Source organism: Brassica napus, chromosome C4, assembly GCF_020379485.1.
Source record: "Brassica napus cultivar Da-Ae chromosome C4, Da-Ae, whole genome shotgun sequence".
NCBI classification, from domain to species: Eukaryota; Viridiplantae; Streptophyta; class Magnoliopsida; order Brassicales; family Brassicaceae; genus Brassica; species Brassica napus.
In genome coordinates, this window is record NC_063447.1 from 10029285 (window position 1) to 10050487 (window position 21203).

Consider the following 21203-nt stretch of genomic DNA (forward strand, 5'->3'; position numbering starts at 1 on the left):
ACCGCAAAACATTTAAACCAAGTGATCTTAACGTGATTTGGTGTCTTGCTCCAGTTCGGATATGCCCCGTCGTAGTAACTCTTAATCGTCGGCGAAACGCTCCGGCTAACACGGTTGTTAGACCCAAACCTGAAAAAAAAAATTTAACCGTTAGAAAATAAAAATAATTTAAATTTTAATGTAATAAAAATTAATAACTTACCAATAAGTTCCTCGGGGTCTATCGGGGTCTAGAACTTCCAAACCCTTCTGTTCAGGCTGGGTAAGCAAATCTTCCACCGTATATCTCGCGAATGGGGTATATGAAGGCACACACAAATCTGGATGAACTGCATCTTCTGGGCTGAGGTGCAGCCGCTGGAGGAGGAGGTGGAGGCATATGTGGTGGAGGAGGAAGAATCCAAGAAACTCTCTGAGAAATCTTAGAGTCTGGAACTGCATCGGAAGATGATGGACCGGAACCATCGCCAAACAACTGAGAATAAGTAGGTGCTGCTGGTTTTCTCCTAGGAGCCATCTAAAAGAAATTAAAATAAATTTAATCAATTACTACATAATAAAAAAATTATTCCGTCACCTAATTAATCACCTAAACTATTATTCCGTCACCTAACTAATCCCCTAAACTAATTACCTAACTAATTAATCACCTAAACTAACTTTAAAAAAAAATAGAAGAGGGAGGGAGTTTACCTTAGACGGAGAGCAAAGGAGTTTGGAAGGAATGAACAAGGCAGGCTCGCTCTGCGGCGTCTCAATATATAGAAAATATATTCGTCGTAAATGCAACGTAATATTACGACGAAGTTACCAGGTCCGTCTTTTTCCACTTACGACGAAATTACGTGGAATCGATTTAACCATTTACGACGAAGTTACCAGTCCCGTGTTATTTTTACAAGGATTTTACTATGCTTAACCCTAAACCCCGAGAATGAAATCCCTAAACCCCAAAGTCACATATCATCTAACATCATATCTTCTTCTTTACTTCTTCTTGCTCTTTCTCCAACTTAAACTCTAAAACTCCAAATAAATTTTTAAAAACTGAAAAAATACATATTATATAAAACAACATTTAATGGTACACATACATTAAGATGATATAAAAATAATATTTCTTTAAACATACATTACAATAGAGAAATATAACATTTGTTACATATATTACATTACACTAAATCGTTTTCGTTCTCATCAATATTACATCACTCTAAATCGTTTTCGTTCTCATCACTATCATTACAATCATCATCGTGGCTTCTCTCGAACTCGTCTTCACGTGCTTCATTTGTCACATCTTCGGGAATATCTTCATATTGAAAGTTTTTCGGGTCGATCAAAAAGATTTCATCAGTTTGTTGTTCTGGTACCTCAACTTCAGTGATAGCGTCTTCTTCTTGCAAGGGCGGTTCTTCTCCAGCGACAATGCGTCCACGAGGTGTAGTTTTGATAGCAGCTAACCAGTTTATTCCGGAAGTTCGAAGCCGAGGATAAGGAAGGAAGCTAACTTGCTCGGCTTGTGAAGCTAAAATGAAAGGTTCAAATTTGTTGTATCTTCTCCCAAAATTGACATCCACAACACCAAATTTGTTATACCGAATCCATCGGTTCACAACAGGATCGAACCATTCACATTTGAAGAGCACGCATTTTAGCTTCAATAATCCCGAAAATTCAACTTCAATAATCTCCTACAAGATCCCGTAAAAGTCTGTTTCACGAATCACACATATTCCGTAGTTACTCGTTGCCCGATGTCTCCCATACTCATATATGTGTAAGGTAAGTCCTCGTGTGAAATACATAGGTGATGTGGTGACCTTTGCAACTGGACCTTGAACCAATTCGCGAAACCATACGAGATAATATGGATCGTCATAATCAACCTGCAAAAAACAGATATTCTTAATTAATATTGAAGTATCAAAACACTTACTTAATTAATCAATGTATGAGATATATTACGTACCTGTGATTTTAACCACTTGACAAAGTGATTATCTTTCCGTGTGTCCACATCAGTCGCAGATATTTCTGGTATTGCTTCTTCAACTTGAGATACAAACATGCTGCAAATTAAACAAATAATCAAGTCATATATAATTAACTTCAATTCATATAATTAACATTCACAAAAATATTTACCTTGCAAAGTAACGGGTCACTGCATCCTCACAGTTGAGCAGAATATAAGTGTGTGTACTATGTTTGTCCTCTTCACATGACCACCATACTTCTTCTTTGAACGTACGTGTGCTAAGATATCTGAAAAATACTCCGATGGCTGTATATTGAAAAAGTAATCAAATTAATAACATTTCATAACATATGTATATATTATAAATTTATAATTACCTGCAAGTACTTCATGGACATTTGCTGGAAGGAGCTCGGCAAAAAAAAATGGAAGTAGTCGTTGCATAAACACATGACAATCATGACTCTTCATTCCGGAGAATTTTTGACTTCATTCAACACATTTTGACAGATTTGAAACATAACCATCAAGAAACTTAACTTCTGATGCAATCCAGTCAAACAAGGTTGTTTTGGCTTCTGATGACAACCGGAAGATGGGAACATGAACATTTCCATTGCTCTTGATATGTAACTCACTTCTTGAGCAAATATCAGGTAAGTCCATCCTTGACTTTTTGTTATCTTTTGTTTTCCCAGGGACGTTAAGTAATGTATTCATGATGTTCTCAAAAAAGTTCTTCTCAATATGCATGACATCCAGATTGTGGCGTAAGAGAAGATCCTTTCAAAAGGGTAGCTCGCAAAATATACTCTTCTTATGCCAATTTTGAGAGACACCATACCCATCAGGCATATTACCAGGAACATGCCAATTTCTTCCAACCTTATCTGTTTCCTGAGCTCTGTAATAATCAATGTCCGCTTCGATCTGCTGGCCGGTGAGATATAGAGGAGGACTGTCTCTGACAATTTTTTTGTGCCGAAACAATGTCTTATTTCTTCTGTACGGATGGGCAAGTGAAAGAAAACAACGATGATAATCAAACCAACAACTCTTCCTACCATTCTTCAGTTGAAAATAATCTGTCGATTCAAGACAATATGGAAAAGATAATCTTCCATGTGTTTTCCAGCCAGACAACATCCCATAAGCAGGTAAATCACTTATCGTCTACAGCAGAACTGCTTGCATCGTAAAATTATTTTTCAAGGAACAATCGTACGTCCTCACCCCTTCCGACCACAATTGCTTTAGCTCTTCTATCAACGGTTGAAGAAAAACATCACGAGACCGTTGTGGATGCTTCGGCCCAGGGATTAATATGGTCAAAAATAGAAATTATTGTTCCATGCACATATCCGGCGGTAAATTGTACGGCATAAGAATGACTGGCCACAAAGAATATTGTCTACCAGACATTCCAAAATGACTAAATCCATCGGTGCATAACCAAAATAGACATTCCGAATATTTATAGAAAAATTTGCGTGTACCTTGCTGAAATGTTTCCATGCTCTTGCATCTGATGGATGTGCAACCTCACCATCTCTCTGGACATGTTCAGCATGCCACCTCATCGACGCAGCAGTCCTCTCAGATTGATATAATCTTTTCAATCTGTCTGTAATTGGTAGGTACCACATCCTTTGGTACGGTACCATATTTCTCTCACGGCCTTGCGGTTTGAATCGTGGTTTTTTGCAGAATCGACACTCTTCTAACTTGTAATCTTCCTTCCAGTAGATCATGCATTTGTTGATGCAAACATCAATGATCTCCGAAGGCAACCCAAGACTATAAACCAATTTCTGAATCTCATAATAAGATTCACCAGACACGTTGTCTTCTGGCAAATACTCTTTAAACAACTCCGCCCATGCATCCATGCAATTCTCAGGTAAATTATGATTCATTTTAATATTCATCATCCTAGCTGCTAGAGACAATTTAGAGAGACCTTCTCTACAATCATTGTAGATTGGTTGATTTGCAGCATCTAGCATTTCATAAAACTTTTTTGCATCCAAATTAGGTTCTTCTACATTTCCACTTCCATCAGCTATTGTTGTAGTTGTTTCTAAAAATGCATCACTAATCATATCTTGAACCCTATCATGATCTACCATCTGCTCCTCTTGATGATAATTATATTCATTATGCAAATGATTCGGTTCTTCATTATGATGAGCATCCTCAAAATTATTATTACTACTACTAGCTTCATTTCCCCCATAACCCTCTCCATGTTGATACCAAATGTAGTACCGTGGTGTAAGTCCTCTGTTTACTAAATGCTTCAATACAATGCAAATTTTGATTTTTTGCATTTCCGACAGGGGCCGAACATCTTACCGTTTTCCTGCGTGATCGGTGTACATCCCGCCTGGTGCATGAATGTCTCTAGCCCGCTCAGAAATGTGTTCGTCACCCTCCCGTCGGAACCTTTGTGTAAATACATCCAACTCCGTAACTCGTAAATACTACCGCCACCGGCCATTTTTTTCTTAGATTTTGTTTTGAAAATTTTTTTTTTCTGATTTTTTTTTCTCGTTTGTGTGTTGTGAGGAAGAGAGTTGTGGGAAATGACATATATATAGAGAAATTTTCGAGTTGGGTAGTTGAAATATAACAACGATTTTACAAAAAATGTTTTACATGGATTTTACATGTTTTTAGCATAAGATTTACAACCACTTTACAACGAATTTAGGTAAGTTAAAGCACATTAAATACACGTTTTCACCTAAATATGACGGTAACATGTTTCGTTGTAATGTCGATGTAACGGTTACGGCAAATTTCTCTTTCCACGTACTTTTGTCGTAAACTTACATTGACTTTACGACGAAACTGTTTCATCGTAAAGTTACATGGAGTTTACGACGAAATTTGGTCTCCACGTAATTGCGTTGTAAACACCATGTAAATTTACGAGGAAATATTTTCCTCGTAAATCTTCGTTGTTATAGAAACATTTTCTTGTAGTGATATATATATATTTGTTGCTATCATGTTAGTTTGTTAAGGTATATTGTAATGGTCATCGATATTATTTAGTCTCATAGAATGAGTTCATACAATAATTAAGTGTTTCTATAAATACGAAACACAACTATTACCATCGCGAACATGTTTCTATAAATCGGTTTGTCTGATTAACTATTTTGAACACTGATTATTACTAACTTTCTCTCTTTCCATTTCTGTTATTATAGGAATATTGATCTTTATAGTTTTTTTTTTAAATAGATTAAAAATAAAATGCATGGACCAATCAAATTAAAATAATTTATTTGAAAATTCTTCTATAAGCGACACGTCAGCAGAAGACCAATCAAATTAAAATAATTTATTTGAAAACTCTTCTATAAGCGACACGTCAGCAGAAATCACTAAATTGACTTCTCATTTAATATATATCGGAGAATTTGGGTAAGTAACCTAGTTGTTATTATAACATAAAAAACTACACAAAAGACTTCGTGCGCGGATGTTTAAAAAAGAAAAGAAATTATAATAGATTTTGACTTGAACTTGAAAATGCATAGTTTAATTTCGTTTTATAAAAAAAAAATATTTTACGAATACTAAAACTTTATACATAATTTATCTAAGTTTGTTCATAATTTTGTTTCAAATTAATGTATATAAATTATTTTTGGTGTGTGTTGAGTTATACGTCATACACCAAATCCTAAATCGGAGACAAAATCTCTCTTTGAAAGCATAGAAATGGAATTTTGACGCAGCAAAATTGAAACTAAAGCTTGAATCCAAAAAAAAAAAAAATACAGATCCAAATCTTAAAAGAAATTTATTTTTGACGGTAACTTCACATGGGATTAAAAAAGAAAAAAAAAAAAAAGAAAGAAAATGAAGGAAGGAGAAAGGTTATTTTCGGGATTTTGTGTGTTAAAACATGTGTGAAACTTCTAAAGTCATAAAGTGTTCTATCTCCTGTTTAACGAAAACTGAAAAGTGTCTTAAACTCTAATTCTCTCTAAAAGAAAGTGTGTGGGAGAGAAGCATATCGTCGGTGTCTCCGCCGTCTTAAATCGACTTTCTCGGATTTGGAGCGTACGACGAAGTAGAGGAGCAGACATGTCTGGGTGGTTGTTGAAGAAGGTTCTCAAGGAACACGAAGAAGAATCCAAACGCCAGAATCATCTCGATGAAGAAGAAGGGGATCTTGGTGGCCGTTCTTCGATTAATCCTTTGGATCTCTTGAACGAAAGTGATGAAGATCCTGACTCCGAAAAGGTCCGTATTTTTGGATATTGCCCCCACTCAGATTTGACAATTAGATTGTTTGGCTGACTCTCGTATCTGGAATCGTGCCTGTGTGTGATGTTGGATTTGTTATTACATGACTCAAAGTGATGTCGGATCGCAAAGGGTTTGGTCTTTATGTCTGGAGCTAATCCACGATTGCTTAAAAATATGATCTTTCTTTTTCGTAACACTTGGGGGCGTGGTTTGATTGCAGGAGACAGAGATAGATGATGAGGAGAAGAAGAAGCAGGATGAATATGCTGATAATGTGCAGCCGCCTACAAAGGAAAGTGCAAGAAGAAGAAGAAGAGCAAAGAGAGTCGTTCTAGTGTGGTGGTGAAGCCGTACATCACATTGGATGAAACTTTAGAAGCGCTCTCTCTCTCTCTCTCGAAGCCAACTCTAAGCAAGGAGCAGTTCATGGGACAACTGATTCTGCGAAAAAGCCTTCTTCTTTACGACCAGTGTTGGAAATAGATCCCCAAGTATCTGAATCTTGAAAACAGATTTGTGGTTCCACGGTGGTTAGATCACTTGAGAGTAGCATGTCAAGGCCGTGGTAGCTCACATAAGGAAACATGGATAGGCGTTGGACACAGACAATCCAGTTGGTGCGACGCTTGCTATAGCCAGGGTAGGAAAGCGACGCAGTTGGCCAAATCAGGTGATCCGTGCGAGGCTCTGATCTCATCAACGTCACAACAACTACTAGAGTTGTGTCCGTTTTCTCATCATTGACCCAGTAAGGCCTCATCAAACCTTTTTTCTTTTAAAAACCTTTTTTCATAGAAAATGTTTCGTTACATACACTCTTTTATAACTCTATATATATATGCCTTTTATATCATATATCAAATATGATATTTCCATACCTGTGTTTTCGCATGTTACAAATATTCATTATTAATTTATTAAAATATCAAGAATTACAAAAAAAAATCGATTGTTTTATTACTAAATTAGTTTTTTTTATATGTTTTTTTCTATTTCCTAATTTTAATTTATATGATTAAACTCTTCTTTTTCGGATAACATTATAATATAGTATATAATAATTATTTATTAAGGGTATAGTATAGATGGTAATAGTAAATACTATGGAATGTTGAATCGTACTATTTTTATCTACCATAGAAAAGTCACAATAGGTCCATTTCATTAATAACATAATAATCAATAAGAATATTATAATAAATCAATTCTAACTACAAATTTGAATTTAATTTTAGTTATAGCAAAATCTGTTGAGAAAAATCAAACAAAATCTTACTAAGCTTTTTAAATATTTTTTAATTAAATAATGTTTGATTAATTTTGAAATTAATGATATAATTTAAATTAATATTAATTAAATTTTATTATAAAACAAAAAAGTTCTATGCTATTTTTTACAAATTTATAATTATAATCTGTATTATATTAAAATAGAATTATTATATAAAAAAAATGAAAAATATATTAAACTGGTAAATTAATTTATTTAATTTTTTAGAAAACTTTTATATAAATAAATTATCATTTACCATTAAACGGGTTAAAATAAGTTAACTACATAATATTTTATACCAAAATAAAGTTATTAACATATGTTGGAATTTTATTTCTACAGCTATATATTTTTTCAAAAAATCATATGTTGAAGAAGATTCTTAATTTGATTACTTCAAATTATATATTAATTGTACCAAACTTGAAAATGTAATAACAAGGGTAAAATACATAAATAAATCACTATATATTAATAAAATAATATGAAACCTAAAAAATAAGATTTAATAGTTATATAATACATAGCACTAAAATATAAATCATATATTAAAAAATTGTATGATAATGTCAAAGTTTATAAAATGAAAAAAATGCCTGCGGGTTAAATTCTAGTAACAATTAAAGGATAAAATGTTCCTTGTTAAAATACAGCTGAAATTAGTGATCCGTAACCTGACCGGTTATCTTGACTTAACCGACGAAACTTTTCACGAAATATCTGAGGAAAAAAATTGGAAAATAATACTCTGATGAGATGAAGACACGTGTTTTAAATTTTAGTCGTAAGGGGGAATAGGTATATATAATGTAATTAAGAGGAGATAATAGGGGGTAAAAGCGTCAACTCCGCTACTTGAGCCACACGCAAATTCAGCTGGTAATGTATTTGCCAAAATCAAATTCGTTTTTTTCTCCAGTTAATCCGCGTCTCTCACACACACACTGAACATAATTTCAGATCAGTCTTTCGGAGATCGGGAGTTGACTACTACCGGCGAGAGGCGAGAGGCGAGAGGCTTTGCTTCGACTTCAAGTAAGAAATTTCTACTGGTTTCGACTAATTACTTGCTTCTCTTGTTGATCGGTGCGATCTATGCCTCCGTGTCACAGGCGTGTGATAGTGTTTGTCACTTCGATTACCTTCGGAAGATCAAAGGATCTCGACGTAAGAGCGTTCAATCGAGTAACCAATTCCTCCTTTTGATTATTTCTCTGAATTTTTAGAAATCCGTGATCGTACATGCGTGATGATTAGGTTTTGGTAGTTCTATCTTACTCCCGTCTCAGAGCTTAGATGTTAAATTCTAAAAAAAATGATTCTGTTCTTATATTTATCCAATTTTAGCTGTTTTATTGATAGCTGCGTTGAGATTTTGATAATGTTGTGTTACTTGCTTCTCTCGTTGATCGGTGCGATCTATGCCTCCTTGATTTGTTTTGCGTTGATATTTTGATGATGTTGTGTTACTTGCTTCTCTGCGTTGTTATTTTGATAATCTTCAGGATCGATCTTATGGCCGACTCACAACCAAAGACAAACCCTGGAGCACATCAGGCGCCGGCCTCATTTCAAAACTTTCCCATCTCTAGTCTTCAGCTCAGTGACGATGAGCTGATCAGTGGCAGGAACGGTAAAGAGATGGATGAGAGTCAGAGTCCAGAGAGGATTGAAGAACCTCCATCTGCAGTCTTTCCGCAAAAGGTTGCACCACAGAGAGATGGGAAGGATGGACCAAAGAAGGTTTTGAGATCAAAACTGTGGGAAATATTGGGGAAAGCTTCGCCAGAAAATAATGAAGATGTCAACTCTGAGACCCCAGAAGTGGTTAAGACAAACTCTAAGTCGTGTCAAGGCATAAAGAGTTCTCTTATCAAGCATATAACCTCTGAAATTTCAACCAGAACTACTTCTTTGTCGCAGAGGATGGTAGGAGCCAAAGGTATTCGGAATAGATCCATTTTAACTGGTGCCATCTTAGGTGGCAAAAGCACAGAAGAGTTCACCTCCCAAGGGACAAAAGGCCAAGCGTTAGATAAGAGATTTCATGTAACCTTTCTCAACTCAAACTGCTTTGTTTCACTCAAGAATTCTTCTTTGACCTTTGTGTTTCCTATTTATTTTCAGGACTTAGGATATTATTCTTTCGGAAGAGAGAGTTCTCCCGAGCCGAATGAAGTCTCATATGGAGCAATAGAAGACTCACCTGCGTTGGCCCATTACAAAGGTATGCTCACTAATTATTTATTTTCTGTACAAATGGAGGATTCTATTTTCTTGTTTACACTTCCATGTGTACTGCTCTTTTGATTCTTCAGGCCTACAAGCAAGAGAAACTTCAAGTGAGATATCTAAGCGAGGCTTTGATGATGAAAGGTTCCCAAGGTACGTAAATAGTATTATGTTTTTACCTTCTATACTTTCATGTCTTAAATTTGATTACTTACTATGTTTGTTCTCTTTTTTCAGTTGGTATCTTAGCGTCATCATTCCACCTAGATTGGTGGTATATGTGTATATTCAGATTCTCAATGGCCAACCTGCCATTTTGAATAACCCTAATGATGATGATGTTCTTCCTGCTAATCAAGCTGACCCTGATCAGCAAGATCCTCAAGTTGCCAATGTGGATTATCATCATATCCATCATAACCACGATAATCATCAAGATCAACAACCTGATATCCCTGGTGAACCACAACTTCCTCCTCAAGATGGATATGACAATCAAGCTGACCCTGATCAGTCAGAGGAGTCAGAGGATGAAGTAAGTGACCATGATAATCATCAAGATCATGGAGAACCTGTTGTTATACATGGCCGTGGAGGACGTGGCCGTGGAGGACGTGGCCGTGGAGGACGACGTGGAGGCGGAGAAATTGGCGGCCGAAGAGGAGGAGGACCTGGCCGTGGAGGACGTGGCCGTGGAGTAGTTGAAGGGCAAGAGCATGAATATGGTGTATATGAACTTGATGATGATGATCTTCTTGCTAATCAAGATGACCCTGATCAGCAAGATCCTCAAGTTGCTGCTGATATCCCTCATAACCACGATAATCATCAAGATCAACAACCTGATATCCCTGGTGAACCACAACTTCCTCCTCAAGATGGATATGACAATCAAGCTGACCCTGATCAGTCAGAGGAGTCAGAGGATGAAGTAAGTGACCATGATAATCATCAAGATCATGGAGAACCTGTTGTTATACATGGCCGTGGAGGACGTGGCCGTGGAGGACGTGGCCGTGGAGGACGACGTGGAGGCGGAGAAATTGGCGGCCGAAGAGGAGGAGGACCTGGCCGTGGAGGACGTGGCCGTGGAGTAGTTGAAGGGCAAGAGCATGAATATGGTGTATATGAACTTGATGATGATGATCTTCTTGCTAATCAAGATGACCCTGATCAGCAAGATCCTCAAGTTGCTGCTGATATCCCTCATAACCACGATAATCATCAAGATCAACAACCTTATATCCCTGGTGAACCACAACTTCCTCCTCAAGATGGATATGACCATCAGTCAGAGGAGTCAGAGGATGAAGTAAGTGACCATGGTGATGAGAATCAAGCATATGATAACGCTAACGCTGCTGCACAACCACTTCCTCCTCAACTTATCGTTAACAATCAAGCAAATGGTAACGCTAACGCTGCTGCACCACCACTTCCTCCTCAACTTATCGTTAACTCTGATCAGTCAGAGGATGAAGTAAGTGACGATGATGATGAGAATCAAGCAAATGGTAACGCTAACGCTGCTGCACCACCACTTCCTCCTCGTGGGGATCCAGGTTGCCCCCTAAGACCTTTACTTCCTAGGAATTATCATGAACCAAGGCACATCCCTGTGTTCCGTGGAGGACGACGTGGCCGTGGAGGGGGCCGAAGAGGAGGACGAGGAGGACGAGGAGTACCTGGTAACGTTCACCAAGGTGAGCATGTACCACTAGTTGATGATGCCAATGTGGCTAACCAGCAAGAGCAGCAAGTTGGTGGAAATGTCAATAATGATAACCATGATCAGCAAGAGGATGGAGGAAATGACTATAATGATGCGAATGGAGCACATGCTAACGCTAACCCTGCTATACCACCACTTCCAGTACCCGCACCAGTACCACAAGTTGATGATGCCAATGTGGCTAACCAGCAAGAGCAGCAAGTTGGTGGAAATGTCAATAATGATAACCATGATCAGCAAGAGGATGGAGGAAATGACTATAATGATGCGAATGAAGCACATGCTAACGCTAACCCTGCTATACCACCACTTCCAGTACCCGCACCAGTACCACAAGTTGATGATGTACCACCACCTCCACCACTTCTTAACTTCAGCTGTTATAATACAACAAGACGTCTTGAACAAGATCATTGTCAAAATCCAGAAATGGAATGACCAAGCAAAAAGATGAATAGAGATCCATCGACCAAATCTCACACTTCTTCAAAGCATATCAAGTGCGGCTAGCACCGATAATGGCAAAATCGCCAAATACTGCTTGCTTCTTTTACCTAGACTTCTTGACATGCAAAAATGTATAAAGACATGAGCTTTCTCACCAGGAACAAGTTTTCTAACAAGTGGTTTATCATTTTGATTTCTTAGTCTTCTTCTTTTTCCTAGACTTCTTATTTTGATTTCAGATTTTTCTTTTGTTTTTTTATTTTTATTTTCAAAATTTCAAGCCTTGATTTTAGTTCTAGATTTGATGATTTCATCTGAAAGTATAAGCATTTTTTTTGTTCTTTTATTTTAATTCAATATCATGCTCTAAAAACTTCAAATGGGTCTTCCCCGTTAATCATGCTCTAAGATCTTTGAACTCATTCATCAAATTATTTTTCAATCATTACATAGTGCCACAAAGACAAGAGAAAGACATCTTTAAAAAAAAAAAACAAGAGAATACAAAAACATATAACTATGGGGTCAAACATAAATAAAAAAAAAATTGTTAGATTCTGTGAACAGAAACCCAAAAGAAAGCAATAAGAACCCCATTCTTTCTGCTTCTTATGCCACACGCTGCTGCTTCTCATGCTCTATGTACATTTTCTCTGCCCACAACGGCATCTTAAACTCGTCCCTAACCGCTGCACCATTCAACCCAAAGGCTGCCTCCTGTAGTCCTGTGTACTATCTTTCACCAGTTAGTTCACCCACGACACATCTGGCTCATCACTATAGTCCCTCACAGGACGTGACACATTGTTATTGTTATTATTATTATTCTCATTAATCCCAAAGGAGACGCTTCTCCTCATCTTGTTCATCTCCTCTCTTTGCATCCCCCACTCAACCTTCCCATTTGGTGATCCCCAATCCGAGACAATAGAAGCTGCTACCGGAGCTGGTTTGAAAATCAAACTGCGTTTAGCAAACGCTGAAGATCTAGCGTTCATCACCGCAGCTGCCATAGCTGCTGAAGACTCAAACCTCTGAGGAGGCGCTTGCCTCTGTTGACATGAAGAGAATAAAGAGCAAGAGTAAAAGACATGAGTGTTGACATGAAGCAATAAAAAGCAAGAGTAAAGACATGAAGAACTTGATTGATCATGGACAGGAGATGAAAAGGAGATCATGGACGGAGAACATGGACGGGAGATCTTGGAGAGGAAATCATGGACGGAAAATCATGGATAGGAAGTCATGGACAGAAAATTTGTAGCCTCACAGGAGTAGAAAGGTAATGGTTCATCTGAGAATGCCTGCTTGGAGACTGAAGTTGCATCACCATATCCATATCTCTAGCACTCAAACTAGACTTCAATCTACTACCGTTGACATGAAGCAATAAAAAGCAAGAGTAAAGACATGAAGAACCTGATTGATCATGGACAGGAGATGAAAAGGAGATCATGGACAGGAGATTTTGGACAGTAAATCATGGACGGAAAATCATGGATAGGAAATCATGGATAGGAAATTTATAGCCTCACAGGAGTAGAAGGGTAATGGTTCATCTGAGAATGCCTGCTTGGAGACTGAAGTTGCATCACCATATCCATATCTCTAGCACTCAAACTAGACTTCAATCTACTACCGTTAAGCTGCAAAGGTGGTGGTGTGTTCTGCCATAAACCAACGTTTCTTGGAGACAAAGGAACACCGTTATCACTCATAGGAGAGCTCATCGGCGACTGAGGTGAAACCATAGCTGAGCCACTAGAAGCATTAACCGGTCTCAACTCATCCTTTCTATGAGCAAAGAAACAAACTCTCCTCGCACAACCTGTCTTATCTTTACAAAGCCGTGTCCTGTACTGACCAGGGCGAAGCCAAGACTCGAAAACACCGTGCGCGTACTCGCAAGAGTCTCCTTTAGGACAAGACCCTTTACGAAACTCAGGACAAGGGATGCAAGTGTAAGGATACTTCCTCGGATCTCTCCTCCTCGCGTTCTTGCCAGGATGAACGAAAAGGACACTCGGTCCAATCGTGTGAGTAAGCCCTAGAACATGGCTTGACCTTGAAGCTAAACATTCTAAACTCGTCTGTTCCGTAAACGCCTTCGTTGATGTCGGGAAGGGACGCATCCGCTGGATACTTAGACACAACACTCTTCACTTCCTCCTCTTCCTGTTCTTCCATCAAACTAACCGAGCTTCCGGTTAAGAGAATCTCAACAGCTTTTCTAGTCTGGTTAGGTATAAACCGGGAAGCTCTGACCAATAGATCAACCGGTTTGTTTCCATTCGTGTCAACGGTATTAGGTGAAGCGTATCAGTGAACTTAGCTCTACCAAAGCTCAAGTTAAAACATCATCACAAACTCCCGCCAAAACAAGACTTACTTCATTTGGTCCTGTCTTCAGAAATTTTAAAAAGAGGACAGAAACAGATGTCTACTGAAATCATACATAGAAATTACGGCAGATCTTTTTCCATAAAAAGAGATAGTTTGGGATCCTTCCTTTCAGCCCATGGCATACTTCTGAGTCCAGCTCCGTGCAGTGGACTCATACTTGTTCTTGTCAGTCTTGTACATATGAGCTATCTCAGGCACTAAAGGATCATCCGGGTTTGGATCGGTTAACAGAGAACAGATCGATAACAGCACCTTGGAAATAGTGAGGGCAGGACTCCATTGCTCCTTCAAGATGTCGAGGCAAATGCTTCCGTTGCTGTTAATGTTGGGATGGAACACCTTCGTCCTAAAGGCAACCTTAGGACGCTTGAAAGGGTAATCTGGAGGGAAGTGAATGGTAACAAGGAAAACACCTCCAGCATAATTAAGGACTGTCTGTAGGACCCATTATCGTTGCCTGCCAATGAAACATGTCTTCAGCAACAGGTCCTGCGCTACATGAGGTGGGTGGATCCTTCTGCAGATCCTTCAGCTCCTTCAAGATCCGCTTCGACGCCATATCCAAAACCTACAATCTCTTTGGTTTCGCGGACTCCCGATCGGCGAGCTTTTCGCCTTTTTTTTTCTTCTCGCAGTTTAGGTGAAGGAGAAGATGTCAACTATGTTTGCCAGAAGATGCATTCACCTATGGTTTCAGACTTCAATTTTCTGAAACGGATCCTCCGGTACGTTAAAGGTACTACCTCAATGGGCATAAGCATCATCAAAGATACTGATTTCATGCTTCGTGTGACTGGGGAGGTTGCTCAACTACTAAACGATCAACTGGAAGATATTGCACATTTTTTGGAAGCAATCTAATCTCCTGGTCTTCTCAAAAACAACCTACTGTCACAAGAAGTTCCACTGAGGCTGAGTATCGTTCTCTCTCTGAAACAGCTTGCGAGATTACATGGATGTGTATCCTTCTTCGAGAACTTGGTGTTCCACTTCCTGATACACCAGAGCTCTATGGAGACAACCTTTCGTCTGTTCATCTCACAGCTAATCCGGCCTATCACAAAAGATCAAAGCATTTTGCGCTTGATTATCATTTCGTTAGAGAGAGAGAGAGTCGCACTGAAAGCCTTGGTGGTCAAGCATATTCCGGCTCATCAGCAAATTGCTGACATATTTACCAAGTCTCTTCCCACTGCTGTTTTCCAATCTCTTCGTTTCAAACTGGGTGTTGATGTTCTACCTACACCAAGTTTGAGGGGGGGGAGGGATATCAGTGAACTTAGCTCTACCAAAGCTCAAGTTCAAACATCATCACAAACTCCCACCAAAACAAGACTTACTCAAGAAGAAAAGGGAAAAGCTAAGATGTATGAAGAAGACATACCCTGTGCTGTTCTCCAGTCGAAGTGTGACAGCTCAGACTCAAGTGATCAACGGTCACAAAGAGTTAGTCTTTTCCAAAAGAAGCTTGACGACAAAACACTACTCAAGACCGGTACGGATAGAGCGTTTTGTCTAAAGCTGTCCAATGCATTCTCAGCCCTTGATGGTGAAGCTGATACTGGATGAAGCCATCTGTCTTAGCTTAGGGCTTTCACTTGCTTTCTCTTCTTTGTTTAAATATGCAACTCTTGTAAGAGAACAACCTTCATGCTGAAATGAATAAAGATTGAAACTTTATCTTCTTTGTTCTGTGTGTGATATTGAGGTTTCTTATAAAGTGGAGGCATCAAGCAAGATCTTGATGACTTCAACGATTGAGACAGAACAGGCGGAAACCGCACAGTGATGAGCAGTGACTTTCTCGTTGCTGGAAACTCTGTTCACGTCTGATCTTCCGGTGGAGATTATGTAAGTTAGGACTCCGATGCTTCCGTACATAGCAGCACCCATGAGAGGTGTTATCTCTTGAAAACCCATCTTCTTTGACCCGACCCGTCTGCAGTACCAAAACCCGGTTTGTTGATATCCAACGAGTTCTCTTCGATCTCTCTCTTGAAAAAGGGAAGATCGTCGCATGCGGCGAGTTCAAGAAGACACGTGGCGGCCGCGGCTACACCCTCTTGTGATTTCTGTCTCATGGACTCGGCTTCTGTTAAGGTTCTTGAAGAGCAGAGGTTGCTCTCTGAGCCACACATCTTTTCTCTGAGATTCAAAAGTTAAAAACAAGAACCGTAAGAAGCAAGAAACAAGAAGATAGCTATCAAAAGGAGGAGAGAGCTGTTAAGTACAAGCTTCCTTGGAGACAAGAAAAAGGATAATATCAAAATATCTCTTATTGATTAAAATGCTCATTTACATGTATATATAGTCAGTTATACAATTGATATTGAACCAACTAATCTAACCAAACTACTAAACAGGTATACATAAACCAATAGGCCCCTCAAGATGAACTTCCAAAGATATTGCGAAGACTCATCTTGGACATAAGATGATAAAATTGTTGAGGGAACAAAAGTTTGGTCATAACATCAGCCACTTGATGATCTCAATTTTACAAATCCTAAAACTTATATTTACCTCAATTGTATTTTTTCTCTGAGTATTCTTGGTCTTTTTCGTTCTTGGTTCAAGTTTGTTCACAACAAATACTGACAAAAACAGATCCAAGATAGTGGCTGGGTCGTAAACCCTAGAGTCTACAACGTGTTACTCTCTCCATATCTCTCTGCTAATTTTGGTTTATACTACACAACTGTATGATAAGGAAATCTCAGCTCTGGATGATGTAACAAATTGGGAGTTGAATGAAAATAAGAAGTGTTCAATTGTTCTGTAGACATCGTGATCGTCGAGACTGAATAAAAGAATTAATTTAACATTCAAACTGTTTAGTTAATATGCTGCTCTTGCGAGATCTACGGGTATTAGCCTTGAGCTCCTGACTCTCTGGACACGTTTACCAGACAAGGTGAGTTGTATAATTGTCAGGCCTGACTATTGTACTGTATTATATAACCAGCATTACGATAGGCAGACACATAATTAACTAGATAATTAATTCGCACGTAAAATAGTACAGCTTATTGGAAATTAAAATGTATGCAGAACTGAAAATATTTAGTGAACCACAAATTAGTTTAACCCTATATTTTAATTGAATAACAATCTCTTAGTTTATCAAATGGCTGTTGATGTAATTTGTAAGGTTATTATATATGATCAATTCTTCTGATTATATTACTCACCTTTTGATTGCTTTCAAACAATCCATAACACACATTTTAAAAACGATATTTGAAATGTAAGGGAAAATGCCAAAAAAATAGAGTCACAATCCAGAGTCCAGACCCTAGCTTCAAGAATTAATCACTTCAAGATCCTCTTGGCCACAAGCGTTGCATAAAACTTCTTTGTGCGGAGGAACAACGCAAAAGAAATAAGAGATCCAAGCACTGACATGACCGCCATTATCACAAATGAAGTCCTAAAACAATGACTCCCATAACAAGAATGATCCTCAGAAGCTACCTTGTCGTAAAAGTAGCCTATTACCTTCACTGAGAAAATATAAGAACCAACGGGACTAGCTATCCCAATTGTATAGAATATAGTTCCCATATGAAGAATCCGAAATATTTCAGACGTTATAGTCGGCATGAGTGCCCATTGTGAGCCATACGCTAACCCAACCAACAAGGAACCGATATATAGGCTTCCTAGAAAACCAGAGGCCATAACAATGTGACCTAAAGCCATTATGACTAGACTTAAGGTTATGAAAGCCGGTCTTGGCCAGCCATGACTATGTAAATATGCGTCTGAGATGTAACCTGCCCCAAACCGGCCTAGGAAGCTCCATATGCTCCAAAGAGACACCAAAGAATTGAGCTGAACTGTAGAGTAGCGAAGTGACTCACCCACCTGTCTGATGTTGTTTATCGTGGCGAGCCCTGATCCCATTCCACATATCATCGCCATGAATAGAAGCCAGAAGTTTATTGTACATATTGCTTCCGGGACGTTCATGTCATTGGTCGTGACAACATCAACATTTGTCCGTTAATTGAAATGTATTAGGACAATCACTAACAAAAAAACTAACATATCATTTGCCACTACCTCAGAACCAAAACTAACCCTTACCATTCGAAGTGTTGGGCTTAGGAGTGTCAAGCAAGGTAGATCTCTCGGTAACTGGAAAATCCAAAGACAGGAGTCTCTCTTTCTCTTCATTATGCGCTCTAACTGCGACGAAGAGAGGAAAACCGAGCAAGAGAACTAAAAGAGTGAAAGAGCATATCTTCATGGACCTTGGCATTCCGATAACATTTTCAACCAATATGACGATCATAAGATAGGAGACAACGATCAAGGAGATGGAGGAGAGACCGTTCAAGTATTTCTTGTGGCCAGCGACGACTGCGTCGTACGCCCTTACGAAGGGCATCATTGTCAAGATGAAAATTGATGGTACTACGGCCAAGAGAAAAAGGTAATTCGCTGGGTCACCTTCACAGAAAATGTGGTACATTTGAACAAGAATTGCTCCACTCAGCCCAAGATAACCCTAAAAATTACAAGTCTCCCTTGGTGACACCTTTGCCAAGCAACCTACTAGTTTCAATATCCTGAAAGTAGACATTCAAAGTAACACTGCAATTCAAGTCATTATAGTTTTTTTAACTGATAACAAGTTTGAGGTGAAGCTAGGCATATAGAAAGCTTTAGAATCTTTGTTAAACAACCTAAGATCACCTACTCCTTTAATTGGTACTCTTTCACCATTAGCTATTGTAACATTTCCTAAGGCAGAGACAATGTTTTTAATTAATTTTAAATCATTGATCATGTGGTGACTAACTCCTGAATCTATAACTAAAGGTTTTGCCAAATTAAATTTAGTTATAGCATTCAAGGAAGTTACCAGAGTTATCCTTAAGGAGCTTGATGAGAGCCTCAATATCAGATCTCCTGATGGTCTCATCTTGAGTGTTCCTTAAGACTGAGCCACTGCTGGAAGCTCCCCCTTTGTTCTCACAAGCTTTATTGGTCTGGCGCATGCTGCCTTGTATAGATGGCTCACCAATATCACCAGAGAAGTTTGCTTTGGCATCATTGTAACCTGTCCTGAACTTCTGTGGCTTGAGATGGGGATGGAGTATCCAGCACTTGTCCTTTCCATGACCTTTCTTCTTGCAATGATCACAAATCCACACCTTTTTGTCTTCAGTTTTGTAAGAGCTTTTGTTTGCTGCTCCATCAGCCTGGTTTGCAAGCACCAGATCTTTCTTTCCTCCTCCAAAGAAACCAACTGAGCCTTACTCTTTGTGAATCTCAGAGCATACCTCATCTAGAGAAGGTAGCTCTTTATTCCTTAGGATGTGCTTGATGAGGTCACCATAACTTGGATGGAGGGTAAGAAGCAAAGCAAAGACCTTGTCTTGCTCTCTTCTTTGACTAAGCACATCAGGATCAATAGTTGCTGGCCTGAGCATCTCAAGCTCAGCGCACAAGGATATGAACTTTCCAAAATGTTTATCAAAATCATTGTCCTCTTGACTAAGAGTATTGATAGCCCACTTGACATCAAAGACTCTACTAAAGTTGGAATTGTTTCCATATACCTTCTGAAGTGTATCTCACAACTCCTTGGAAGTTTCACAATAGGAGTAACCTTCCTGAAGTGAGCGGTCAAGACTGTGCTGAAGAATGGACAACACCAACTGGTCCTCTTGACATTTCTTCTTGGCGCCAACATCAGCAACAACAACCTCTTTGCCATCCTCTCCTAGGATAGTCTTCTTTTGTGGCTTGCCTTCTTCAACAATCTCCCAAAGCCCTCTGCCTCCAAGATCTGTCTTAGCAAGCCTTGCCCAATGTAGATAGTTAGCTCCTTTAAGAGTAACTGGAATCACCACCATTCTTGAGTTTTCTCTTGAATCCATCAAGAATCACAAGAACAGAACTGGAAAAATTCAAGAACAGTTCAAGAACAGAAGAGAGAGACTGGTGTGAATGATAAGAGACTTTAAAGAGAAATAAAACCATAGTAGTTTGCGGAAGAGATTTAGGTTTCAAGAGCTTGTAGCTCTGATACCATATAAGTTTATGAAAATTAATGAGAGTTTATGAGAATTGTTTGAGAGATTTTGGTGAAGAACTAAGAGAGATATGTGAGGGAATCCAAGAGAGAGACAAGAATATTTGAGGAACATTTTTCCTTAGATAGATTTAGTGTATACAATAGTTACATAAATAGATCTAGCAAGGAGAATAAGACAATGAGAATGAATAAACTAATGGAGATGAATAAACTAATGGAGACCATGGGGAAGTCACTTTCAGATAGTGACAACTCCCTTCTCTCTTCCTTCCTTAGCATATCATGTGACTTTGGCTTGTTTACATACTCCAACAGCTCCATCCAGTTGCTTCCACTTGTTTAAATTCGTCCAAGACTATAGTCATGATATTTAAATCAATCTCACACATTTCTTTGCTTCAGTTTTTTGGTCCATAATTTTTTGTCTATGATTTCCCGTCCAAGATCTCTTGTCCATGATCTCCTGTTCATGATTTCATGTCCATGATCTCCTGCCATGATCTCCTGTCCATGATCAATCAGGTTCTTCATGTCTTTATTCTTGTTTTTTATTGCTTTATGTCAACATTCATGTCTTTTACTCTTGCTCTTTATTCTCATCATGTCTGGAATCCATTCATGGTGCCACCAAAAACAAACATTACATTAGCATGAGACATCATCATTATGAACAGATGAGAAATGGAATATTCTCACGATAAAGTTTACTTTTTTCATTATGTAAAAAAGTAAACTTTATCTAGCATGGATCCAATCAGACTACTTGACCGGTTCATGGTTGAACCAACTATAAACGTTCTAGGATCGATCCGCGCTT

General features: G+C 38.5%; 2 protein-coding genes and 2 pseudogenes across 9 annotated transcripts; 1 reads left to right on the forward strand and 3 right to left on the reverse strand.

Moving 5' to 3' along the window:
• The first annotated feature begins 5925 nt into the window (after nt 1-5925).
• LOC106441175 (uncharacterized protein DDB_G0290685-like) lies at nt 5926-12291 on the forward strand. Of its 8 annotated transcripts, XM_013882985.3 has the most exons (9): nt 5927-6244; nt 6471-6998; nt 8306-8402; nt 8484-8558; nt 8636-8708; nt 9029-9572; nt 9651-9750; nt 9842-9908; nt 9993-12291. In XM_013882985.3, the coding sequence occupies exons 6-9, from the start codon at nt 9039-9041 to the stop codon at nt 11923-11925; spliced, it is 2634 nt and encodes an 877-aa protein (XP_013738439.2). In that variant the 5' UTR covers nt 5927-6244; nt 6471-6998; nt 8306-8402; nt 8484-8558; nt 8636-8708; nt 9029-9038; the 3' UTR covers nt 11926-12291. The 8 variants fall into 8 exon arrangements, with proteins under 8 accessions (XP_048612068.1, XP_013738439.2, XP_013738441.2 ...); XM_013882987.3 differs by having other exon boundaries at nt 6471-8402; nt 8636-8690; XM_013882986.3 differs by lacking the exon at nt 8306-8402.
• On the reverse strand, nt 12194-16475 carry LOC111210400 (annotated as a pseudogene).
• LOC111214260 lies at nt 14409-14979 on the reverse strand (annotated as a pseudogene).
• A 386-nt stretch (nt 16476-16861) lies between the features above and the next one.
• On the reverse strand, nt 16862-20204 carry LOC111214479. The gene is made up of 6 exons (XM_048755447.1): nt 19927-20204; nt 19629-19842; nt 19208-19547; nt 19058-19086; nt 18427-18850; nt 16862-18335 (listed from the first exon to the last, which is right to left on the reverse strand). The coding sequence occupies exons 1-6, from the start codon at nt 20202-20204 to the stop codon at nt 17650-17652; spliced, it is 1971 nt and encodes a 656-aa protein (XP_048611404.1). The 3' UTR covers nt 16862-17649.
• Between the last annotated feature and the right edge of the window lie 999 nt (nt 20205-21203).